The sequence below is a fragment of the Neophocaena asiaeorientalis genome, unplaced genomic scaffold, assembly GCF_003031525.2.
Source record: "Neophocaena asiaeorientalis asiaeorientalis breed wild unplaced genomic scaffold, Neophocaena_asiaeorientalis_V1.1 scaffold450, whole genome shotgun sequence".
Lineage (NCBI taxonomy): Eukaryota > Metazoa > Chordata > Mammalia > Artiodactyla > Phocoenidae > Neophocaena > Neophocaena asiaeorientalis.
In genome coordinates, this window is record NW_020175674.1 from 2269132 (window position 1) to 2296820 (window position 27689).

The window sequence follows — 27689 nt, forward strand, 5'->3', positions numbered from 1 at the left end:
GAGTCACACAAATCGTGCCCACGAGGCAGCGCGTCCGTGTGCCTGGGTGTCAGACCCCCAGTCACACACAGCCCAGTGCTTTCTGCCCCCGCTTCCGGAGTAAGACCCGAAGTTCCGCGCGAGAGCCAGCTAACAAGTCCCATTAGCTTCTCAAGGACTGCCTTGGACGGGGAAGCAAGTGCCGGGTGACGGGTCCATTCATTCTTTCAATAAATAGTCATCGAGCTCCTACCACGGTGTGTGTGTGGGCCCCGGCTGTGCTGGGAAGGAGCTGAAGAAGCCTCCAGGGACCACGTGGCCGCTGTCCGTCCCTCTGCGGCGTCCTGGTGGGAAGAACAGTCCCCTCGCCAGGAGCTCTAACAGGAGTCAAGAGCCCATGTGCCCAGAGCCTGGGGCCCTGGACGAGCTCAGGGTGGTTGCTTCCCTGTGCGATGCTGGAAGGAGGGACCGAATCAGTCACTCGTCACACATTCACTGAGCGCCTACGACGTGCCAGGCTCGGTGCTGGAGGCCGGGGATCGGTCAGGAGGGCAGGCAGACAAGCAGGAGAGGAGTGTGTACCCCAGACTTCTCCCGCATGCACCCCCATCTTGGGAGAGATGACCAAATTCCTCAGGGCTCAGAAACGGCTGCCTGATGTCCCGGACCTCATGTTTTTGGTGTGGACGCACCCCACTTCATGTCACTGCATCGTGTCCGTCACCTCTACTGAGGAGCGTTCCATACCCACCTCCTTCGCTGTTCAGCAAATTCAATCTCCTGATTCTGACTCCCCAGGAGAGATACAGCATCTGTCTGCCTGAAGAGGCGGGGCCTGGGGCTCGTCCTGCAAGTGACCCAGGGCCTCTGGTCGCTGACCCTCTCCCGAGGCAGCCCTCTCGAGCCTTTTAGAGTCCAGTCAAGGGGCGCTGCTGATCACGGGGCAGATCCGGCAGCCAACTAGGCTCAGAACTTGATAATGTGGGTCACCACCCAAGGCATGTGGATCACTAGTTGCGTGATTCATTAATGTTATTTTCCGGTTAATACATAATCGTGACCCAGTAATACAGGTCTGCATTTGTGTATACAGTATCTAGACTTTGAGACTCTTCGAAACTAGCTATAGAATCGCATACCGAGACTCCTTTACCATCCTGTCATCTCAGACTGGGCTACTAGCCAGCGACTAAGGAACCCCTGGGCTGCCCGGATGCGCTGGCCAGTCTCATTTTCTTGCTTTCAGCTCTTGATAGAGACGTAAATTAGCCCCACTGTATACAGTCTACCAGGTGTCCTCACGAAAGGGGCAGGCAGATACCTCCCTTGGCTGACTTAGGGGTCGGGAAAGTTCTGTGGTCACATTGTTCCCATCACTGGGAGTAGGGTTTTTCTTCTAATGCTTAATATTGGTTTAGATTCAGGATTTAGTAAGTTCTTCTGTTTGGTCTTCTTTTAAAGAGATAAGAGTAGTAAAATGCAAGTAAGAACTTCTGGATACAAGCAAGTCTACAAATGGGTAAGCTTCCTTCCTTGGATTTTTGTGAGCACTAATACGGTAACTACATTTGGGCATTTTATTTTCCTAGGAGTATAAAATCCTGTGTAAATTTTAAAGTGTGGAACAAATAAGTAAATAAACAAAGTGCCCATACATGCTGATTGCTCCTGAATAGTTTTTGTCTCAGCAATGAATAGGAGATTCAGTTTAAATTATAGCCAAATAAAGGGTTAAAAATTAGATGCTGCAAAGTAAGTGCGTTTTCGGTGAACACACTGGTGTAATGCAGCCTCAGGGCAAATGCCGTCACAAGCAATTATCTTCAAAACAGAAACAACCAAAAAATATTCCAGGGCTTCCCTGGTGGTGCAGTGGTTGGGACTCCGTCTGCTAATGCAGGAGACACGGGTTCGATCCCTGGTCTTGGAAGATCCTACGTGCTGAAGAACAACTAAGCCTGGGAGCCACAACTACTGAACCCACGTGTCACAACTACTGAGCCCGCGTGCCTAGAGCCCGTGCTCCGCGACGAGAAGCCTGCGCACCGCAACCAAGAGTAGCTCCCGCTCGCCGCAACTAGAGAAAGCCTGCGTGCAGCAACGAAGACCCGATGCAGCCAAAACTAACTAAATAAATTTTTATATAAATAAATATATATATAAATATATATATATATAAAAAGAATATTCCAGGGAGTATATTAGCTGATTAAAAAAATCTCATAAATGATCCATAAAATATTCCCCAGCAGCGTCCTGTACTGTCACGTGTCACAGACTTGGCTGTCCAGAATGACTTCATAGCGACTTGCAAACTCACCATCTCTGCTAAAACAGCAGAGACGCCATCAGCAAAGTTAGGGACTGGTGATGATTAAACAGCTTGCGGACTTAACAGAAACCCACAGTGGCAAACATGTGCCTCTCCTTCTCTATTTGCGGGGTATTCTTGCCTGAAGTTTGAAGTGAGGTTTAAGAAGGATGCAGAGCTGAAAATACATTTTAGAGGAGAACGTGCACGCCTCCTGGAGTAGGTGGAGCACAGGGCGAGAAAACCCGAAAACCTCAGCACTCGCGCCGGGTGACAGCAAGGCCCACTTTGCACACCCTCAGAAGCTGACACGTCATCGGTGGCTCTTCGCTTGGCTGATCAGACCTGAGCGATTTCAGAAGAGCCCATGTTGAGTCTTCGCTAGTTATAAAGAAATTCTTGATGCCTCACCTACGTTCCTATTAGCGTGAAAGATTCTCATAGGTAATTTGAAAAAATGGCTTTACAATCTGGCTTCAACCTTTTTTTAAAAAATTTATTTATTTATGTTTGGCTGTGTTGGGTCTTCGTTTCTGTGCGAGGGCTTTCTCTAGTTGCGGCGAGCGGGGGCCACTCTTCATCGCGGTGCGCGGGCCTCTCGCTGCTGTGGCCTCTCTTGTTGCGGAGCACAGGCTCAGTAGCTGTGGCTCACGGGCCCAGTTGCTCCGCGGCATGTAGGATCCTCCCAGACCAGGGCTCGAACCCGTGTCCCCTGCATTGGCAGGCGGACTCTCAACCACTGCGCCACCAGGGAAGCCCCTTGGTTTCAACCTTTTTTGCCTCTACTGAGTTTTTCTCCAAAGCTCCCGGTGACTTCCTTGGTGCCGCTTCCCAGGGACCTCCTGGAAAGGAGTAGGTCCCCTTTCTCTTCTTGACCTCCAGCAGCCTTTCATACGGTGGACCCGCCTTCCGCTCCCAACGCTGCCCCGGCTCGTCCTCCGCGTCTCCTGGTTCCTTCTGTCTGGCTGCCCCAGGTCCCTCTGGATCAGCGCCTTCTCTCTTCCGCAGCTCCTCACGGTTCCTGAGCCGGAGATTCTGTGAGGACCACCGTCTCTCTTGCCTCCACGCTCTCCAGGGGACGCTTCTGGAAACCATCCACGTCTGCGCTGACGACCACCAAGGCTGTCCTGGTTCCAGGCATCTCTCCTGGGCTTCAGATCCAGGGCTCCACCTGCCTGCTGGGCGGCCCCTCCAGTGGCACTCGCAACAGTGCGCCGTCTCTACCCGTCCCCTTGCCCCAGCGCCCAGGCGCCTGTCTCACCCTCGACTCCTCCCCTCCATCCTCTCCAACCATTGAAGTCCAAACCCTGGCGTCATCCCTGCTTCCCTTCACCGTGACTGCGTGGTCCCGGCCCCCGCAGATCCAGGGCTTGTGACAACGAGTGTCCCTTCTTCCCAGCCCGCTCCCGCGCTGCAGTCAGAGTCACCGTCCTGAGGGCGGGAGCGCAGCGCTAGCCTGGAGGAGTGACTTCCGCACGTGCGCCCTCCAGCTCTCCGGCCCGGCGCCGGCTCCCCTCGGCCTAGCCTCTTCTCCCCCGTCCCCTCCCCGCCCCCTGGCTCTAGGTCACTGCAGCCGCCTAGACACACACGCGGGGCCCGCACGACGGCCCCTCCCGGCTCCAAGCAGGGGCCCCCTCCTCCTTACTGTTTGCCCCTGTGCCCAGCGCACGGGAGAAGTGATACATCTTGTTTCAGCGCAGGATCCGACCCCCTGGGAGGGTCTTTAAAGGGCGTCCTGAGGCCTTTGTGGATGGGGGCGGCAGAAGAGAGTCACGCCCACCTCTCAGGCCCACTGGACTTCGTGGGACGGCCCTGCGCGGCAGCGAGTCACCCACAGGGGCTGTGGGGACACTGCCTCGTGCTGGGTGAAGAAACAGCCCTTCCAGCCCCTAATGGCGGCGGTGCTCTGGGCGAGTGCTCAGCGCAGGGCCTGGTGAGGAGGAAACTGTAAGGGGAGACATTGGGCGCTTCCTGGGGGAGGGGGTGGGTGCAGGCAGGCAGGCGCCCCCAGGTGCGAAAAAGGAGCGCTCCTTTCACGTGGGCCGCGACGGCAGGCGGAGCTCAGAGAGGAGGGGTCTGGCCTGAGCAGAGGGTGGGCAGGAGGGGGCCCAGAGCTCTGGGTTCCCATGCTGCCCCGCACTCGGCGCTCTGCACACGGTAACCCGTGAAATCCTCACCGCAGCAAAGGTCAGCACCATCCCCGTCTCCACCTCACGATGAGGAAACGCCACAGAGAGGCGATGTGAGTTGCCCCAGGTCGCACAGCAGCACGTTGGGTTTCTTGGACCACCTTCCTTAGCAGCCCTGGGGGGCAGGGGGGCAGGAAAAATTAGCCAGTGAGGCCTTGTCAAGCTTCAAGGAAGGATTGGGAGTCTGGGGTTAGCAGGTGCAAACTGTTACCTATAGAATGGATAAACAACAGGTCCTGCTGTAGAGCACAGGGAACTATATTCAGTATCCTGTGATAAACCACAGTGAAAAAGAATATATATATGTGTATAACTGAGTCACTGTGCTGTAAAACAGAAATTAACACAACATTGTAAATCAACTATACTTCAATTAAAAAAAAATGAACATTAGAAAATAAGATTCTTTGAGTTTTCACCCCAGACCTCATTATTCATCTGATTCCCTGGAAGCCTGGGTGTGCCCCCGGGGGATAAGAGGTCGCGTCCAGGGAGACACTGCAGGGGAGCGCGGAGATTGTAGCGCAGGGCTACCAGGAGATGTAAGGAACAGGATACACCCCACAGCTTCTGGGCCCGCTCTCCTCCACATACTGAGGAATCTCCACCGCCTGGTTTCGGTTCTCCTCACAAGGAGAACAGGTCGCACCGTACTCTGATTCATTTCTTGCCAACTGACAGAAAACACAGTTACGTTAAGGAGAGCCACTGTTGCTGAGGATCTCGTTAGGAGTGGCCCTGACCCTAGATGTAGCGATTCTGTGAAAAAACACTGGTGAGAAGCAGGCGAGCTTCGCCCACAAGGTTCACACAGACCAAGCTGTTTCCCCAGCCGCCCAGCTCTGTACACGGCCCTCGTGTGCTGTCCTGCTGTGCACAGCTGAGAACTTATCCAGCCCTTGCCGAGCAGTGGGAAAACAAACACAAACATCTCTTTTGTATTTTAAAAAATGATTATTCCAAATCACGTATTTATACGTATTCCAAATCACGTATTCCAACTTACGTATTTATAAACGTAGAGTTGTATTGACTATGACCTTTAAAATTTATTATTTCAAATACATGAGCATATCTTAATTTTTGCGTGAAAATTTGCCCAAGACTCACACTTATGTAGTGTTTCCACAGTGCCAAGTGGAAGCTTGAAAGGCAAGCCAGTCAGCCTCTTCAGATATTCCCGGATGTCTGATACTGCGAAGGATTATCTGGGTAACTGATGGGCTTATTTTTAATCTGAAAAATTTGATATTGTGCCTGGGAAAATATTTTTCAAACAGTGATAGAAAAATTGGTGTCTTGCCATGTGTTATGGGCTGAATTGTGTCCCCCCCCCCCAGATTCATATGTTGAAGCCCCAGGACCTCAGAATGCTACTGGCTTTGGAGATGGGGCCTTCAAAGAGGAGAATAAGTTAAGGTGAGATGTTAGCACAGACCCTAACCCACTCTGACTGCTGTCTTTATAAGAAGGGAAATTTGGACATAGACACATACAGAGGAAGGACCACGTGAGGACACAGTGAGAAGGTGGCCGTCTGCAGGCCGAGGAGAGAGGCCTCCGGAGGAACCAGCCCCGTGAACACCTTGATCTTTGACTTTGACCCTCCAGAACTGTGAGAAAATAAACCTTTGGTGGTTAAGGTTAAACCAGTTGGTGGTGTTTTGTTATGGCAGCCCGAGCAAGTGAATACACCATAATACAGGGGATGCTGGAACAACACGGGTTTGAACTGCTTGGGTCCGTTTGTATGTGCATTTTTTTCAGTAAATATATTGGAAAAATTGTTGGAGATTTGTGACAATTTGAAAAGACAAACGAACTGTGTAGCTAGACATGCTGAAAAAATTAAGAAAAAGTTAGGTGTGTCATACATAAGATATATGTAGATACTAGTTGATCTTTACCTAAGCATGAGTGATATTTAATATAAAATTAATAAAGTGTTAGTTTTCTTACTGTTTTATGACTTTACTTTCAAAGAATTTCATTACTGTACAGCATGCCTCTCTCTCTCTCATAAAGGGAGAAACTGCATATCAGCCTATCATCACAGGGAAGTGTTTTTTAAAAAATCTAACACTGTTTCAATACTGTATTATGGATGTAACCGTGACACTGTGTGCAGTAAAAATTGTAATAACAATTCATTCGTTAGTGTACAAGCTAAGCTACCATGAAGCAGTCACACTGCTGCTGCTTCATCATCAGTGCATGGACCGTTATACCTGTAAATAAATATGTACTCCTTTTTCATGTTATCTTTTCGTTTTTGATGTCTAGTGTTAGGAACACATATAACATCTATAGTGTTTTGTATCGTATAAGACAGTTTTGATGTGGGTACTGATAGATGATTCATCTTGTAAGCGTACTTCTGTATCAATAAACACAGTACAATACTGTAAATGTATTTTCTCTTCCTTGTGATTTTCTTAATAACATTTTCTTTTCTCTAGCTTAATTTTTAGTAAGAATACAGTATATACTACATATAACATACAAAATATGTGTTAATTGACTGTTTATGTTATCGGGAAGCCTCTGGTCAACAGTAGGCTATTGGTAGTTACGTTTGGGGGAAGTCATAAGTTACATGCAGATCTTCTACTGCATGCAGGGTCGGGGCCCCTAACTCCTGCATTGGTCAAGGGTCGACTGTATAGTGGGAGTTGGGTGTGTAGAATGTTCAAGAGGTTATCAGTTTGCTTGTCAATCTGTTTACTTCCCTGCTAATTTCATCTTTCTATTTAGAAATTAATTTGTATGAGTGGATGAAAAGAAATTTAACATTGTTTGAATTAAATCATTGACAAGATAGAACTCTTGTTAAAAATAAGTTCAATTTTCACCCCCAGAGATGGGTTTGAAAACACATTTTCAACAACTTCACGCACGCCAATTAAATAATATTTTGAAAAAAATCTGTGGTAATCCTGGAGGAACTATACAAAACTAAGTATTCTTCTGTCTTTTAAGGCATAGTTTGGAAATATCTAAGAATAGCTGTTGTTCACTACTGTAAAAAGTGATGTCATTCATTAAAAAAACAAGTCTCGGTGAATTTGGGTAATAGAATCCAGATGAATTCAGAGAGTGACCTTAATCATCTTATTGCCCGAGAATATTTATTCTCAAAAATAACTAGAAAATGTCAGATGCTGAATAAATATTAATAACTGAATATAAGAATTCCTACTTTGCTCTTGTGAATGTAATCATATTATTTTCCATGCTGTCATCTCATACATGTTTTCTGTTACACATTTTAATTTTAATTTGCCTCTTAGGAGAAAACTATTATTATTGTCAGCGCTACTGGAAGACAAAAGGCATGTTCAGGTAGTCATATTAAATAAGCAAACAACCAAAAGAGAACAAGGAAAATGCCAAAAACAAAGTCGCCATTTTAGAGTTGAGTAAGAGATGGTTGACACTTGCCATCAGTGACATACACAGAAAATCCTGTTTAAGGTGCGCTGTGGGTGGTGGGCATGTTCTGGCAAAAGCACTCTAGTCAATTGATGTTCAGTTTGTTATGTAATTAAACTCATGAAAAGGACACTTTTGCATATGAGTTAGGGGCTTATACCTGCAAATCCTTTTCAGAAGTGCTAACTGCGGTGGTTGGTCCTTTAATGTTTAGACATTAAGTTCTATCACGAGTCAAAGATGTCCAATTAAGTTATTAACTACTGAGTGCAGCTATTATGTTTTTACAGAATCCAACAATTTTAAATGAAACTTAGAAGTGATTAAAAAAAAAAAAAACGCACCAAGCAGAATCAGGATACAGGGAAGAAAAACACCCCATCAAGAGTTATGAAGTAGCAAGCAGAAAGCTTCCAAAATCCACAAAAAGGAGAGACGTGTAAACAACAAAGTTCCTGTTAAAAATAAGAACCAAGAAAGAATTCTGAAGAGCAAGGGAATTCTGCAAGGGACTTTACAAAAATCAGTCAAGTTGCCAGAGGAAGGGATAATAGCAAAGTAAATCGCAAGCTGCTGCCCAAGTGCTGAGCTGGCAGAATAAACCTATTTCATTTTCTTTCTTGCAGCTCGGGATTCTTTGTGCAGGTTGTGAGGCAAAAGCAGAAAGCTTCAGAAGCTCTCGGGAAATGACACAACTTGGGTTAAGTATGACTTTTAGGAAACTTAATCTGGTCCCTTAGATAAGATTTTACTGTACTTGCTGCAAATTAGACCAGGGGTCTCTGCTGGCTGTAAGGAACGGATGGAAAGAATGTTGAGGTCACTTTGGGGCCAGCAGTGCCCCCACAGAGCTTCCTGCCATGATGGAAATGTACTATGTCTTCTCTGCCCAACACAGAAGTCACTGGCTATGCGTGACCACCGAGCACTTTAAATGTGGCCGTGCCACTGATGAACTGAACTTTACATTTTATTCCGTTTTAATTAATTCAAATCTGAATCGCCTGGTGTGACCAGTGGCTACAGTGTTGGACGGCGCAGGACAGATCCTTTCCATCCCTTTAACTGAAGGCTGTAGACCTCATTTTACTATGTATCCTTGGGTTTTCTGGGATTAAATATTACCCAAGGCTTCTGGGACCCCCCCGGGGCAGGGCGATCATATCATCGTCCAAACTGGGAGACTCTGAGAAGGACATGGAGTGTCAGTAACAGTCATGATGAGACGAGAGGCCCGGGACACACAGGACGGGACGGGACGCTCCCCCATCCACAGGGTTGTTGCTCGCAGGTTCTAGAGGGACTAGGCTTGACTTCACTTCTGTTTAGGTGGCTGCTACAGATAATGTTTAAGTACCTTCTGGGCACACATTTTCATCATATCATGATTTTCTTTGCCCCCGTAAACATTTACCAAAGTCTTTATAACTCACCTCTACTCTCCCAGTGACCCCCGACCACAGAGTACAGCAATGTCTAACAGGACGCTCAGACCAGAAGTACATAACCCATTATACTGATGTCTGAGCTTAGACTGAGTATCTGGGTAGCTAAACTGGGTTGGATATTTTCAGCTTTCCTCAGGCTTTCTGGTAAGAGGCAGGAAAAGCCAAAAAGAGCAGAGGCATTTCTTTGCAGTCACTCTGCATTCCCTGACAGATACACGTTCTCCCAAAGGGATGACACAGGGCAGGCTGAACAGCAGCAGTTCATTTAGTCCGGATCCTGGATTGTTTGGGGGAGTGGATCCTGGAAATACGAGTTGCTTGGGACCCTCTCAGTTTTCTGCCATCAGCAGAGGAAGTGTATTACAGTCAGACTTTACAATTATATTTCAGCAACCCCCTGCAGAACACACAGGAAGTCAACCTGCTTTGAAATAGCAAAGACGGACTCTTCTTCGACACGAAATACAGAACATGGATTGAAGCACCAAGACGTACAAATAATTTAAACAATATAGTTGTATCTATACGCAGAGGTCCTTAAAGCAACAAATTCACACAACAAGCCAATTCTCATGTAATCTGTCCGGTATGGCCTGGCTTTTCAAATCCCACCCACCTTTTATAACCCATCTCGTGTTGAACACAGTCAAGTTTTGTATTAAAAAAAATACTTCAAAATTTAATAGGCGTGTGGATGAACAGGAAAAGAGAAAGGAATTATTGCGGGAGATTTACCTGCAGGAAAGAGAATTTAGCAACATTGTGATTCAGATAATCAGGGGGAGGTTTCAGAATCATTTTGTCAGAGGTTTTCACCAACCTGATCGCCCGAATGACAGTTTTCAGTGGTGGGGTGAGGTCCTCCACGGACACGTCACACTGGCATCCTTTGTCATCATACACGTCGTCGGTGCCAAGCGCCGTGTCAGCTGCAAGAGAAAAGGGCCAGTTAGGTAGCAGCATAGCGGCAATTTAAAACTTGTTACCGAATTGGTCTTACGTAGGGATGGCGGGGAATTCACAGACTCGGCTTATAAATCAACACGTATAAGGTCGGCCAATTGTTTTTCCCAGTATTATTCTTTCTCCTTTTCCTACAACCTAACCGATTTCATGTGGTTTGACATGACTGCCTTTCTGAGCTGTTTTCCATGGGGAAATGGGGCTGCTGACACACTTTTTCCCGGTAGAGGTGATGGATTTGTGTCGATTCACTCATGCTCTTTTGCCCAGTTCTTTTGAAACTGACAGCCAGGGTTTAAATAACAGCTGTTTGGAGTTAGGAAAGCAGTTTTTGGATATTTAATGAACTGGCCTGTATATAGAGAGCTTGGAGCCCATGCCACTGACCCCAGTCGTCCCACACCCTGAACGAGTGTGTTAAGCGTTCGGATCCAAGTACACGGACTCCTTCTCGGTTACTGGACGTGGGCAGCCCAGGAGAGAGCTTGCTGATGACAGCACTGCCAAGGCCGAGGGCAGATTCTCAGACTGCATAAGAAAATCAGTTTCCCGTAAACCGAGCAAAATAACTTACGGCTTAAATGCAAAGTTTGACAAAAAGGCAGGGTTACAATAAACACCAAATTACTAAGAATTTATAAAATTAATAAGGAATAAGCATATCATTGCAACTTGGTTTTCAGTAACAGAATATTGAAAGCAGGTTAAAATTCCTGTAACGAGGAAAAGGTTAAATAAGTACTGGTAGGTTTATTTAATGGAATATTGAGAATCTGTTAAAAATGATGACTAGTGACTGGAAAACTGTCACAATGTATTATTAAAGAAACAATCTATATCTGGGATTAAGAATGATTTTATTTTTTTCTGCTTGGCTATATCTTCTAAAATCTCTGCAATGAACATGTATGATCCTGGTAATAAAGTAACAAAAGTGTACTCAGGAGAAAAGAGTTACGTAGCCTCCAAATACTACTTGAACCTCTTTATTTATTATTTTGGCCGCACAGCTTGCAGGATCTCAGTTTCCTGCCGGAATCCTAACCAGTAGGCCACCTGGGAACTCCCCTATTTGAGCCTCTTTAAATGTTGACGTAACGAAGGGACTAAAACTACTGTCTCCTGCCCTGATTAGTGATCACCTACTAAGTCATAAACGAAGGAGACTTTGCCACGGGCTGTCCTGGTTGGGTTACAGGTCCTGAAACGCTGTGGGAGGCCCGTGCACTGGAGCAGGGCTCACATCCGGGATGCAGTTGGTGCATCGCTCAATTCAACGATTCACTGTGTGTTTACTCGGTTTATGGTGTGCTGGGAACAGGGGTGGTGTGGGGAAGAGATACAGATGGGTCTTCACAGCTCTCTGTCATGGTCGCTCTGGCCTTCTGACCCCAAGCCTCCTAAGTGGGTTCTCGAGAACCACCAACTCACAGTAACAATCACGACAGCAACCACTCGCTGAAATGAGTGCCAGGCGCTTAGACAAAGCTTCTGCACATACTAGTTTTCTTATTTACAGCAACTGTACAGGTTGGTGATGCTATGCCTGGTTTTTAGACGCTGATATTGAGGCTCCGAGAAGGTAAGCATAATAATTAAACAGCATAAAAGTCAGGGTCCTTTTATTGTTGTGAGGTTAGTGGAAAACTTTTTCCGCAGGTAGGTGCTGTCACGATAAGCACAGAAGTAAAGATAGTGAAACTATAATGTTCGCAAGTGGAGTGGGGAACGTCCCAAACGGCGACAAGACAGTTTTCTCCCTGCCCCCGTCCTGCACCCCAGTAAGACCTTCTGTCTCTCTGTCGCGGTTAGCATTAGGCTGGGCAGAGGATTGGAGACATTGTATCCAAAGCCATTTTATTAGGGACTTTCATTATACCACTTATAACTTGATTATTCAAGGCATAAATCAAGCTCTCAGTCTTTAGAATAAGCTTTTTCTTTTTATAAGTTTGGTCAGGGCAAACTAATAGGAAATACATCTTTGCTGCCATGTGTTGAAGCAAGGGCTGAGTTAGAGAATTTTCCCCCTTATTCCAAAGCCACAAAGATGGGGTAAATGCCATCTTTCTGTTTTGTATGTATCTTGAGATGTCCATATTCTTTCCAGTGAGGTTAATGACAATTAAATGTTCTTCTCATGATTCCTAGAGGCTTAAAACCCGCGTGACCTCTGAGGCACCTGGGCGGGGCTGAGCTTCCAGCCAAGGCTGGCTCTGTGCTCTCTGCTCTCCGATCACACTGCTGGCCCTCTGCCCTGGCATTTGCAGAATGTGGGTCATGGGAACAGGAGCTCACGTGAGCACCAATCTGCAAAAACCCAGTCCTGAAGGGCTGCGTGCCAGTGGCGTGCAGTGCTCCCCAAGCCGTGCTCCACGTGGGCGAGCCTCTGTGTCTGGTGGGCCTGCCCTGTGCGCGCCCCGTCTGTGCTGGGAAGAAAGGAAGCTGAAAATACAGCCCTCTGTCTCCCCCAAGCCTCTCTGTCTCCTAGTAATTAGCTGTGTTCAAGATTTGCTTTCAAATACTTTGTTCCCCCAGGTTTTGGAAACTCTATTCCATAGTTTTTGCAAAGAACCACCTGGACCTTACATGACAGAGAGGAGGAGGTAAAGAGAAGATTTCTGGAAACTTCTGCTACGTCCAAAGACCGTCTTCCTGTTCCCACTATAAATTCTGCCATCAAGATGCAGGTGTTTTCGAGAAAAAGGACAGCTAGTTTCTGGTTGTTTCTCTTTGTCACCTGCTCTTACAGATTAGATTTCTTGACGAAATGATTACAATGGTTTTCAACCTTGGCTGCATGTTTGAATCACACCTCAGTACTCAGGATGGGCTGGAACCCAGGCCTCAGAGTGTTTATAAAAGCTCCCCAGAGGTGTCCATGTGCAGCCAAGAAGGAACACTGACCGGAAGTGGAAAACAGTGCCCCTGGTTTCCCCCAGTTGGAGCCGAGGCATGTGTGTGTGTGACCAGTCTGCCGTCGGACTTGGGTTCGTCCCCATGTTTCCCCTCGGATCACCAGTGTATTTTGCACAGTTTGAGACAATATAGGTGCTTCCCAAGACAAAAGGAAATAATCACATCATAAAAAAAGAAATCCCTTACAAGCTGGTGACCTGGGAACAGGTCTCATCGTCTTACTGTTCAGCCTGGAGGCCTCGGCTTTCTAAATTCCAGCCACTGTTTTCCACCCCTCAGCCACCTGAGACCCGCTCTGTAGGCCGTGACCCTGTTCTCTTTCAACGGAGTCACTACTGTTCTTACACACAAGAGACTCACATGTTCAGAGACAAAAATAAAATCAGACTGTCAAAACCTAGCAGAAAACATTTGTTTGTCTGTGGAGGAAACGGTAATGGCCTGATGTTTGGTCACTAAGAGGAATTATAAAGGAGACAGCTGACTGCCTTGGTCATGAAGACAGAAAATGTTACCACCTGAAATGACCAAATTATAATGCAAAGAAAAGTCCTGATTAGGAAAAAACTGAAAGGTATAAAAAAGCTTAATATTTATAATGTATAAGAAGCTTATTTGAATGGATCACAATCCAAAATATTAATGTATTATACAAATAAGTCATTCAGGAAAGACCACCAGTAGCAAAAAATGATAGAAAACTTTTCAACCTAACTAGAAATTAAAAAAAAAATTAAAATTATTTGAAAGTATGGACTTATACTTATTTAGTAGCAAAAGAATAATAGCTAATACTAACAAAATTGAGGTGACTCTGGTATACTTTGACATTGACAATGTAAATCAGAACAAAGTTTTATGGCAAGAAAAAGTTTAAAAAAATTTAAAATCAACAATCTTATAATTTTATACCAGAAAAGTTACCTTTGGAAAATAATTTCAAAAAGAAAATAAAGATAGCTTAATGTAATAATTTTTATTGTATCATTGCTTATTGTAGAGAGATAGTTATATAAATTTCAATGTCCCAAAGTAGGAAACTGTAAATTATAGTATTTGACCATGCTGATGTACTACACAGCTAAAGAAATGATAATTATGAAGAGTACACGGTAGTATGAAAGTATTTTTAAGTGTTCAGTAAAATTAAAATATGAAACCAAATACTCATGTTGATTAGAACTATATACCATGATATATACAAAGAAAAGCAGCTAGAAGTAGAAAACCAGCTAGAAGTGAATATATAAAAATGAAATTAGCTATATCAGGGCATGAGACTATAGATGATTTACATTACTTTTATTGGGTTGGCCAAAAAGTTCGTTCAGGTTTTTCCGTAAGATGTTCCTTAAGGAATTTAAAGATTTTTTTTTTTTTTTTTTTACGGTATGCGGGCCTCTCACTGCTGTGGCCTCTCCCGTTGCGGAGCACAGGCTCCGGACGCACAGGCTCAGCAGCCATGGCTCACGGGCCCAGCCGCTCTGCGGCATGTGGGATCCTCCCAGACCGGGGCACGAACCCGTGTCCCCTGCATCGGCAGGTGGACTCTCAACCACTGCGCCACCAGGGAAGCCCAAGATTTTTTTTCCATCACAAAAAAATATGTTTTTTGAAATAGAGTATTTGAAAAATAGGAAAACAATTAGAACGAAGAAAATAAAATCTTCCCAAGTTGCACAACTTAAAGAACTACTGTAATATGTTTCTTAGAGTAAAAATGTGAAAGCTACAAGTTCGCAATACATTTTAGGCATTTAAATGGACCACGTGATGATTCTATTCCACTGTGCTATAAGGAACACACATAAAAAAGTCCACTATCAATGGTGGTGATAACTAATTTATTACAACCTGTTATGAAGTATAATTGATTTTCCAATTCTGCTGCTGCTTGTCTTTCAATTACCTTTTCCCCACTATCATTTCCGATACCTTAAATATCATCTTAAATTTACAGTCTCCACTTCAGCCACGTGCTAGTTCGAAGGCATCTCCTTCAGTCCAGCTGAGTTTAGAATAACTGCCTGGGTCCTGATGCAGCAGCATGATATTATCTTGCTACGGCCTTGTTTGGGGACTTTCCTTCTGTTCTGTGCTGGGTGCTGCTGTGTCCTCAAGACACTAATAAGAAACCCAGAAAAATACTCCAGATAATATATTTTTTGTTCTAGACTTTTGCCTTTTCAAATAGCTTTTATTTTAACTCTGTTTTTCTCTCATTATGACAGTAATGCATGCTTCTCCTAGAAATTCTGAAAATTCGAATTTTAAATTAAATCATGGAGAAGGAGTAAAGGTTTTTGTACTTCTAACACTCGGGCAAATCCTATTAAATTTCGGCCTCTTCCCTTCCAGTATCTTTCTCTGCATCAACTGATGTTTAACGTCAAAGTCAAGTTCTCAACACCGATTAGAAGTTGTACATCTCTGGTTGCCACGGGGGGGACTTTGCTTTGATAGCTCAAAAGCCCTTATTCAGCCTCATCTTATTATATGGCTGTTTCATCTCATGCTCCAGCTACACCGGACGACGAACAGTTCCTCAAGGTGCTGTCTAAGCATTATTACCTTTGGCTACTCTCCCAAGGGCTACACTCTACACATCCCCTTTCCATTTTTTCTTTTCCTTTCTTTTTGGCTGGCGATCCGCGGGTGCTGAATTTGCAGCAGACAGATGATTATATGCATAGAGCACCACAAAAGCAAGAGCACCCCAAACTGAGAAGAACATCGGAATCTTTACAACAAATCACCTCCATTTCAGCATGCGTATAACTCTTGTGCCGTGTTGAAAACCAGAATTTTATTTTGCGGTTCAGCAATTCCTGTTGATTTTGAGTTATCCAAAGCCAAGAGCATGAGGGCAGTAGGACAGAGTTCAGAGCCTCAGATCCAGCTTTCCAGACACAAGCTGTTTGAGTCTGTGGCCTCCGGAAAATGCAGCCTCACCCCTCAAGACTGACTCAGCCCTGTCCTCCTGTTCTGCATACGTATCTCTTATATTTGTTGTTTACAACCCCTTTCCTTGGCAGACGGTGAGCTGTGAGGGCAGGGACCACATCCTTCATCCACGCATCCATCTCCCCTGTATCTCCTCATGCATGGACCTACCACCCCCAGAGCCCTGACGGTGCACGTTTGCTTCGTGAGTGAAGCATTTCCCCTTGACTTCAATAAAGTCTGGATGTAGGATTTTAGGACTGGATGTAGGACCTTCGTTCATTCAGTCCTTGTGTGAGAGATGGCTTACAAAGATGAGCTGTAATTTAAAATATTACACTGCCGGACTGGAAATATTGTGCTCATTTTACACAAATGAAGGAGCTGCAGCTCGGAGTGAAAAATGACGTAAGTGGGGCTTTTAAAATGGGGCCAGAGCAGCCATCCCGGAGGAACTGCCTTGCATCCTGTTTTCTGACCCTGTGAACTGGGCCAAACTGCCAACATCCCAAGAAGTCAGCAAGAATGAGAAGACCGTGTTGAAGGGACTGATGAAAATGAACCTTTACCTGGTGATCACTTTGCCGGACTCATCAGTGAAGTGCAAATCCAATAGCTTTACTTATCAGCACCAATGGACTCTTCTTAAGAGCAACCTGTCTCATCTTCTTCTTACTTGTTTCATTAAAAACCCTGATTCCCTCTCCTGTAATAGTGACACTATTTGTGTTTCTACCCCAATACATGTACCCCAAATTGCAATTCTTTGATCCCAAATAAATGCTTTTGCCCCTTGAATTGGTTTCCTGTTTTTTTTTTTAGGTCGATATCAGTGAGCTTAGATGACCTGCCCAAGATACAGGGTTATTAGGGTACAGCAGTCCTTTGAACACTGAGATCGCGCCTCCCTGTACACAAATCTCCCCGTGTTTTGCAGAGTAAAAGCTTGAGTCTTCAGAAGGCCTGCAGGGCCCCGTGTGCCGCCCCTTCTCCCACCTTCCCATCAGGGTTCCCCTCTCTCTGTTCCCTCCAGGCCTCCCGGCTGCTCTGCGTGCCGTGCACCTCTCTCCCTAGGGCTCCCTCTGGGGATGCTCCCTTCCAGGTGGCCTGTGGGCTCCATAGCTGCTGAGGCCTCTGCTCAGTGTCTGTTTTCCAAGAGAACCACCAGGACTCCCTTACCCAAGGCCAAGAGTGTCATCTTGTTCTCTGATGTAGCTCAAGCGCCTGGAACAGAGTGCCTGGAACAGGGTGAGCAAACTAGTATTTACTCAGGGAACCAGTCAGGGTGAGTGATACCCGTCCACTCCATCTCTCTGATCGATCACAAAGTTTAATGCACTAGTTAACCTCTGGATTGGGCCTTATCGTTTTCTCTTTTACCGTTTTTTTTGTTTTGTTGTTGTTTGTATGTTTTGGTGATCTTTCATGACTAGATATATACTTTGAGATCTTACTGTGGAAAGAAGATCCAATTTTTCCTCAAAGGGTTTAATTTTTATAGGATTTAAAAATAGGATTTCCCGCCAGTGGGCCATGAAAATATTTAAGAGGCAAAATAAGTTTAAAGTAAAAGCATGAATAACTTCTACAGCAGAACGCAGGAAATACTTGTTGAATAAATATGGTACACTGTACTTTTACTTTTAGGTTGACATGCAACGTGTAGGTCGACTTTAAATTCTTGAGTCTATAAGTTTACAATTAGTAAATAATAGAAGAATTTTAACATCAGTACAAGAGCAGGGGGGCTCTCTACTCACATCCTCCTATAAATATAATAAAGAAGCCCATCCTGACTTACTTTCCTCTTCAAGAACAATGTATACTAATGGAAATGTAAATATATTACAGTGAGATACAGTGTAACTTCATAAATCACTTTTGGATACTCACTCCCCTGTGCGTTTCCAAATGCGACCTTTAATCCAGTGCTTTACAGTGTCAGCACAGCAGGGACAAAGGGTGAGATTTCAGTCATGTGACCATTGTTCACTCAGTTCTGAATCTTAGAAGGTTTGGAGGAAAGAGCTTAAAAGTGAGTTCTCATTAAGAATCAGGAAATCATCTCACTGAATTCTGATAAAAATAAAATATAATGCTATAAGGAAATTTTTGATCCATCTGTGAACATTTTCTCATGAGTTTTTTTTCTAGTAGAATTAAATGCTATAGTACTAGGAAAAAAATTCTGAAAAATAAATATTTGTTTTTATTGAAAAAAAGTCCCAGCATTCATATCTGTGGCCTCTACCGGTTTCAAAATAAAACATCCTTTTGAGTTTTTAAAGCAATATTCCAGTTAAAGAGCTACTTTTAATATTTTGAATGGGTAATTGCATTTTCCTGTGTATTTTTACCAAAGTAGATGCAAATGTTAGCACAATTGAAGATTACAGATTGATAGAGACTGCATAACTCATTTGAAGATTACAGATTGATAGAGACTGCATAACTCAGCTGTGCTTGCTGTTTATTTTTTGGTGTTGTGACATTCTCTATGTGGAGCAGAAAATTTGGGACCCAAAATACAGTCGTGGTACCCATAACAGAAATGAAGAGGTACAATCAAATACACTATCAGGGGAAGTGCAGATGACCTTTTTTTTTTTTTCCAAAAAAGAGTTAGATCTAGATTATCCTGTGACTACCACATTCTGAAAAAGTGGCTCTATATACCATGAAAACTCCCTCAGCTCCTTAGAAGACTTTCACAGTAAAGAGAAAATACAACTGGCCTTTGACTGGACTTGACAGCTTTGCTGTTGGCATGGCCTAGCATCAGTTTCCAAATCTGCTTGACTTTTAGACACAATAAGAAATACACTTGCTACTGCGATCTAGCATGCACACACACACACACACACACACACACACACACACACACACACACACGATAGAAGCTGCCCTGTAGGTTAAGACGGTAGAATGAACATACACATCTAATCTTGATACCTCTGAAAAGCTCACTAAAACTATAGTCATGATACGTTTTAAAAAGACTTAAACGCATAATAGGATAGAACAGGAGGGGAGGCATAATCTTGAAAGTAGGAAAGCAGCTGGGCAAGTGAGGTAGCCGACTGGCTGGCACCAGAGAGAAAACCCGAAGCCAAGGCTGGGAAAAGCTGAGAAACAACAAAATTCACACTTCAGACAAGTCAGGGCAGCACTCGGTCCCTGCGGGGTGACTCACTGGAGGGAGGTTGTGTGCACCCTGCCTGCAGCCTTGGGCAGGACTCCGCTCCTTTTCCAGCAGGGTTCTGGCTGGGGGGCTTCGGACGAGGGGTCCTCAGGCATGGGTTCCAAGTGACCATATACAGCTTGAATGCTGAGAACCCACTAGCGCCCAGTCACCATCTCAACAATGGCAGCAGGACCTGTACCTCCAGGTAGGAGTCTGGAGAAGACCTCTCTGGGAGTCTGACCGGCCCAAGAAGAAACAGCTGAAGGTCCTGACCCCAGAGGTTTCCCAGGAAACGGCTGACCCAGATCCACCCATGGGGAAGGTCAAGCTGACCGCCCCCGGCCATGTGCTCAGAAGTTCCAGTCACCCTTGTCGGATCCCACACTTCTCTGCGAGGAGACACCCAAAGTTTACTAAATGCCTGAGGAAATCGTCCAGTACAAAGAGATCAAGATCAACCCAAAATGAAGCAAAAGAAAACACTGTTATTAACATCTTCACAGAGATAAAGCAAGGTCCTACATCTGTGCAGCAAAAACAGGAAGCTAAAATAGAGGGACACAGTAAACAATCACAACGACAATAAAGGACCTTAGAAATGATAGGTTTGGATGATAAAGTTGGCCAGAACTCCCCCAAAACAGAACAAAAAGACAAAGAGGTAGAAAATGGGAGAAAAAAGAAAGTCAGATGGCCGGTCCCCAAGTCCTGCCTCTAAATAATGAATTTCCATGAGACAACAGAGAAAATGAAGGGAGGAGGTCATTTAAAAAAAAAACACAACAAAACATTCTAGAACAGAAGGTCACAAATTACCAGTTTGAAATGACCCCTTGAGTCCCCACTACAGTAGATAAAACTACATCTATGCCCAGGAAAATCATTATGAAAATTCAGAACACTGGGGACAAAAGTGGATCCTACAAAGTTCCAAACGTAGGACAGGCAACATCACACCGTTGGTTACGTACAAACATCAGAATGGCTTTGGACTTAACAATCCTGAAAACAAGCACACCAGGGTACAATGCTTTCAAAATTCCAAAGTGACGTGATTTCTGGCCTAAAATTGTATACCAAGCCAACCTATCAGGCAGCATGAAGATGGAAAAAAGCCATTTTCTGCCATGCAAGATCTCCAAAAAAATTTGCTATCCTTGTACTCTTCCTCAGGAGTGTTCTGGAGGACGCACCCCATTAAAATGGGGATGTAAATCAAGAGAGAGGACGACCCGGCGCAGGAGACACGGCTCAGGATGAGGGTGAAGGAAACCCCGGGTGGTCGCCGTGCGCCAGGCGGAGACGCTTCCGTCCATGTAGGACTGGCGTGACCCATGCGCAGGCAGGTTGTTGGAGGTCAGCGATATGCCTTCCATCACAGGGGCTAAATCAAGAAAGACAAAACCATATGCCCCTGTAGGCTGGGAAGGCAATCTAGAACATCAAAAGGAAGCCAGAAGCTGACGTCTGTGCGGCAGGCTTGCTGAGCAGCCGGCCCGGCTGAAAGGAGGGGGGCGTCTCCAAGAAACACCACCACGGAACTGGATCACTGAACTGACACAGCTGACCTTGTGAACAGTTTTACTGACAGATTATTGCAAGATGTGGGAAGAATTATGAAAGCAACAACAGCAAGAAATAGGCATTTATTTACTGCCGTTAAAACAAACAGTAGTAGTACAATATAATACGTATAGGTATAATGTAGATCCTGAATTCTGACTTAGCAAAAAATTACAAAACCTAGACTGGAAGGATGGGAGGGTCTGCAGAAGGTAAACAGTGAAAAAAGAGCTAAATCTTCATTTACTAGAATTTTAAGTTAATAGGAAATGTTCAGAATTGATTCATCAGAAGTTAGCTGTATGCACATACTATTGAAAAAATACGGACATTGGTTAAGTATCAGAAGAAACAACAGAAAAATAGAAATGGTTGCTTCTGGAAAGAAATCCTGGGGGGCAGAGTGCGAGAGCTGAGGCAGGGAAACAGCATATTCTGATATAAAGAGTTCATATTATTTCACTTTTTATTTATTATTTTAAATTAAACTTTCAGTTTTGTTAGTTGTAACTACAAATTCAAATTTGTAATTGTGGAAACATATGCAGTTGCAAGAAATAATACCGAGGTCCTGTGTACCCTTTATTCAGTTTCCCCCAGTGATAATACCTTGCAAAGCTACAGCACAGTGTCACGGCCAGGGTGTTAACACTGATACAGCCCAGATACGGAATGTTTCCATCACCCCCAGGAGTTCCCATGTTGTCCTTTTACAGCCACACTCCTTCCTCCCATCCCCTACCCGCCATGACTCCTGGCAACCACTAATCTCATTTCCATTTCTATAATTTTGTCATTTGGAGAATGTTATATAAATGGAATCATATAGTACGCAACCTTTTCAAATTGGCTTCTTTTCCACTCAGCATAATTCCCTCAAGATTCAGCCAAGCTGTGCATATCAATAGCTTGTTCACCTTTGCTGCTGAATAGCACCCCTGGTACATGCGTACCAGTCTGTCTAATCAATTCACCAACTGAATGACGTCTGGGTTGTTTCCAGTTTCTAGCTATTATGAATAAAAGATGCTAAGAACACTTGTGTACAGGTTTTCTATGAACGAAAATTTTCATTTCTCTGGGATAAATGCCCAAGAATACGATTTCTTAGTCATGCTTAGTTTTATAAGAAACCACCAAACTGTTTTCCCGACTGACTGTATTATTCTACATTCCCACCAGCAACGGATAAGAAATCGTTTCTCTGCATTCTCCCCAGCATTTTGTGTTGTCATTGCTTTTTATTTTGGTTATTCTGATAGGTGTGTAGTGATATCTCCTGTGGTATCAGTTGGCATTTTCCTAATAGCAAATGAACTTAAACATCTTTTCATGTGCTTATTTGACATCTGTGTACCCTCTCCAGTGAAATGTCTGTTTTTATCTTTTGACCACTTTCTAATTCAAATTTTTTTTTTTTTTAACTCTTGAGTCTTGAGTCTTATCTTTGTTGGACATGTGGTTTGCAGACCTTTTCCCTCAGCCTGCAACTTGTCTTTTCATCCTCTTAACAAGGTACTTTGCAGAGCAGATGTTTTAAATTTTCATGAAGTCCACTTTGTCAATTTTCCTTTCATGGATCGTGCTCTTGGTGCTGAATCTAAGAACTTTTTGCTTAGCTCCGGATCCTGAAGATTTTCTCTTACGTTTTTTTCTAAAACTTTTATAGCTTTATGCTTTTACATCTATGATTCATTTTGTGTTCATCTTTATTATTTGACTTTTAAAACTAGGCAAATGTATTACTTTGGTAAAATACGAATTCTTTGAAAAAAATCTAAAAGGCTCATGAAATAATCCTGACTCCCACTACTTGTGATGCAGTCTGTTTCCTATTCTGTCCTGCCTCATCCCATCTACCCCACACCTCCCACCTTGTGAGTTTGATTTCACGACACTCTACTGTAGATTGAAAAGGACTATAGACAGTCTCTTCTGCCTGGTGCAACCCCCATTTTTACTTCTCTTCATTATTTCTTCTTTTCTAACTTCTCCATCATCAGTTCTCTCTCAGATGTTTAAAAAAATCACCCACTGCTCTTTGGCACGAAAGAGAAAAACTCTTTTTTTGTCCCTTTCACGCCCTTCCCTGCCAGGTGGCACACAGAAATGCGCGTAGTCTGCAGCCCACGTCTCATAAGGGCGGGCAGTGGGTGGGCTCCACGCCGGCTGAGATACGTTACAGCCTGGGAAAACAAGGGTTACTCTCATCGCTTTCTCTTTGAAGTTTCTAAGTCACCTCAGAAATAGAACACTGCATCCGTATTCTTCACCAAACTACATCCTTGATAACTTCCTAAAATATGATTTATCTCAAATTTCAGTGCAAACGTAGCACACGGCTGATTACTCCCAGGCAGGTAAAATATACCACGCACAGTGCCTGCAAACCACGACCACGGGAAACTTGGTTGTTGGAATTCAGTCAGAATGGTAATCTAACCGTGTTTAGCAAACACACTAACCAGCACCCTCGCAACTTGGAAAACCAGATTTTTATTGTTTTTGTTCTCAGGCTTGCTCATTAGCAACATTCACACTCATGAGGGATCTATTATGTAAGACACGACCGCACTTGAGCACTTTCTCTGTAAGACCAAAGACCCCACTCACGCTGATTGAGTAGATAATTCGTGCCTTATCAGCATCTTAAATTATGTTAATTATGATGTGAATTTCTCTAAGATTCTCTATGAGGGATTGTCAATTAACCTTACTTACTGGCTAGCAGAAATGCTGGCAAAAATTCATGGATAGTTCCTGACACTTAATTAAAAGGAGTCTTTCTGTTTTGAGTGATGATATGAAGCATTGGAGAGTGTTCAAAAATAACTGACATGGTCTCTATGCTAAAATTGCTGATCACACCATAACAATGCCTAGGAACTGCCTAGTAAAATACTTAAAAAATTATTTTGAATCGCACAGGTTACTATTGATATATTCGCCATCTTTATTCAAAAGGGAGCACTGGAGTATGTTTTATACTTCTTTTAAAATTAGTGCAACAATAAGGCAATACAGGAGTTTAATTATCTTCTTAAAAACACTCAAATATCCAGTTTATTGACTATCTCAACATTCAGTGATTCAGCAATAACCACTTTTAATAATATCACACTCTGGGCTTCAGTGATGCATCTCATTTGTGTGGGGGGCTTTTTACAATCCCAAAGCAATTTCTATAAAGAGGTGCAATGAACTGACTCCTGACTAAATAAATATTAAATCATTTATTTGGTCATTATCTGTTAATTACCCATTCGCGATAAGTGTTTTCTAAGCAACTATTATGTGCCATGTACTGTGCTGTCATATAGTAAATCAATGCCTCTCTTCCAGAACAAATGCATTATTTCTGTCATCTTTAATAAAGGCAATGATCCATGATAAAAAATAGTCTGAGATATAATAAGGATAACTTCATTCTTTCTGTGATTATATAAATTATTTACCAGGAAGACCCCTAAAACTCACTCTAAGGAATAAAGAAATAAAGTTTGTGTGAACATACAGCTTTTAAACTTCCATTTACCGTTGACAGAAATTGCCATCAAGTGCTGGAAGAAAGGAAGATGAAAACATGCAAATTAATCAAGCCCAGGACTTTAACTCATTAAAATTAATGCAGAAATTAGCATTAATAAATTAACAAATAATAACAATACATTCAATGTACTGAGTACCTATTCTGTGTCAGGCAAGGATATTACACACATTACATCTCACTAGTGCACAAACAATCCTATTAGGGAGGTTTTACTCCTGCTACTTTATTCTATTTTATTTCTTTGGCCGCATGGCAAGGCTTGTGGGATCATAATCCCCTAACCAGGGGTCGAACCCGGGCCCTCAGCAGTGAAAGCGCGGAGTCGAGTCCCAAGCACTGGACCGCCAGGGAATTCCCTCCTGCTACTTTAGGAAGAGAGAAGGAACTCAAGCACAATGAGGTTAGGTCACTTGCCTCCTCCCTAACTACCTTGTGGGGGAAGTGGGATTTGAAACAAGCTCCCTTTTATTCCCAAACTGTGTTTTTAACCACTGTGTTGGATTAATTTAATTTTCATAAAAAATTTCTTGAGGACTCACCATACTGAATTGAAAACAAATACATCAATAGTCACAGCTTTGTGAAAACATTTTTTTTTTACTCATAGACACAGAGATCGACTTTTGTAGACTTTCGTAGTTCTGCCGGTAAGGGATCTCAGTGTGTGCGATAAAAGCAAGGCAGGGCTTCCCTGGTGGCGCAGTGGTTGAGAGGCCGCCTGCCGATGCAGGGGACGCGGGTTTGTGCCCCGGTCCGGGAGGATCCCACGTGCCGCGGAGCGGCTGGGCCCGTGAGCCATGGCCGCTGAGCCTGCGCGTCCGGAGCCTGTGCTCCGCATCGGGAGAGGCCGCAACAGTGAGAGGCCCGCGTACCGCAAAAAAAAAAAAAAAAAAAAAAAAAAAAAAAAAAAAAAAAAAAAGCAAGGCAAATTCATAGTCCAGCAGGACTGCCTTTATTACGCAAAAAAAAAAAAAAAAACAAAAAAAAAACAAACAAAAAAAAAAGCAAGGCAAATTCATAGTCCAGCAGGACTGCCTTTATTAGAAAGAACGTTCCGGTAATCCTAGCACAGCCAAGTGATTATAAGAAAGCAAAGGCCAACCACTGAGACAACCGCGGGTCCAGCCTGCCGGCACCACCCCAGCTGGCCTCCTCGTACAGTAAAATAACTGAACCAGGTCAAATTGGAAGAGGCTGATGGATGGCTCCTGCTATTCTAGACTAAGACAGACAGTACGTCACCTTAGGGAGAAACATTCTGAAACATGGCAAAGTGACTTAAAACAACTTACTGAATCTTATCTCCAAAAAGATGAGCTCTGTCTCCTTTGAACCATATTCAGAGACATCTGACCACAGTCAAACAGTCATGATTTGCAGTGGCCCAACAAACTGTAGAATTACAGATCTGCATTATTCATTAAACAATTCTGTTGGGGAGTTCAAGATAGATCTGGTAAACTATTCCCCAACTTTCAATTCTTATTAGGCTAGCAGCGATACTGCCAGGAAATGACAACGTGTTGACATTGGTACCATTTGGGTGAGCTTGGCCAGAGATGGCAACGTTTAAGAGTGGCCTTTCAAAAAATAATGGGAATTACTGATGTGTTACCTTGATGCTTGAAGGGGTGGGAAACAATACTTATAGATTATGTAATGACTAAGGGAGCATGGCTTGAGCAGACAGGCCATATTAATTGGAAAAGAAGATAACAAATCGTTTGACTAACACTACACTTATAGCTGATTTATTCCACATTTCATGCATTCACTCATTCGTGATGTGATGTATGTGAAAGACATCTGCTAAGCAGCATGGTAGGACAAGAAGAGCTTTGGAATCGTGCCTAAGCGCGATTCCAAACCCCAGCTCTGTATTTAGATTGAGCTACGTGGGCAAGTTATTTACATTTTCTGGGTCTCAATTTTTTTATCTGCAAAACAGCTGTGTGGGTGTTGAAGGAGCTAACAGATGGAAAATGCCTAGATGATTGGAATAGTATTGCCGATCGCTGGAACAAAGCTGGAGCCGTCCATAGGGGTGAATGGAGGACCGCTGACGCCAGAAATAAGTCTCCTACACTGCTGTTGCAACAATATTCTTTAACAGTGGACTATCATTACCTACAGAGGAGCTGACAAGTGCTTTGGTGCATAGAAAACTACATCTTTTTATTCAGATCTTTACACTTGCACTCTTCCCAGGAGCAACATGGCTTTTTCTTCAGCTTTTGTCAATCACACCCATTAATGAATGCTTTTTAAAAGGGTTGCAGACAGTAGGTTGCATGCCTCCCCCTGCGTCTTCTGCAGTGATTTTAACGATGGCAGTTGGTGGAAATGAGCCATGTGGCTGATAGGGTCTTGGTGCTCCAGCTGGGTGTCAGGACTGTGCCTCTGAGGTCGGAGAGCCAAGTTCTGGACATTGGTTCACCAGAGACCTCCTGGCTCCACATAATGTCAAACGGTGAAAGCTCTCCCAGATATCTCCATCTCAACGCTAAGACACAGCTCCACTCAACGACCAGAAAGCTACAGTGCTGGACACCCTATGCCAAACAACTAGCAAGACAGGAACACAACCCCACCCATTAGCAGAGAGGCTGCCTAAAATCATAATAAGATCACAGACACCCCAAACACACCACCAGACGTGGGCCTGCCCACCAGAAAGACAAGATCCAACCTCATCCACCAGAAAGCAACACGTATCAATAACTACCTTAAATGTAAATGCATTAAACGCTCCCACCAAAAGACATAGACTGGCTGATGGATACAAAAACCAGACCCGTATATAGGCTGTCTACAAGAGACCCACTTCAGACCTAGGGACACGTACAGACTGAAAGTGAGGGGATGGAAAAAGATATTCTATGCAAATGAAAATCAAAAGAAAGCTGGAGTAGCAATTCTCGTATTAGACAAAATAGACTTTAAAATAAAGACTATTACAAGAGACAAAGAAGGACACTACATAATGATTGAGGGGTCAATCCAAGAAGAAGATATAACAATTGTAAATATTTATACACCCAACATAGGAGCACCTGAATACATAACACAAATGCTAACAGCCATAAAAGGGGAAAACGACAGTAACACAATCAGTAGGGGACTTTAACACCCCACTTTCACCAATGGACAGATCATCCAAAATGAAAATAAATAAGGAAACACAAGCTTTAAATGATACATTAAACAA

The 27689-nt window shown here is 43.9% G+C and overlaps 1 protein-coding gene across 1 annotated transcript in view; it reads right to left on the reverse strand.

The window, feature by feature from the left end:
- KCNQ5 (potassium voltage-gated channel subfamily Q member 5) overlaps positions 1-27689 on the reverse strand; it is a 196416-nt gene that overhangs the window by 14865 nt on the left and 153862 nt on the right. The window contains exon 9 of the mRNA XM_024731901.1: positions 10180-10288. Coding sequence (XP_024587669.1) covers positions 10180-10288 — 109 coding nt within the window. The remainder of the gene's footprint in view (positions 1-10179; positions 10289-27689) is intronic.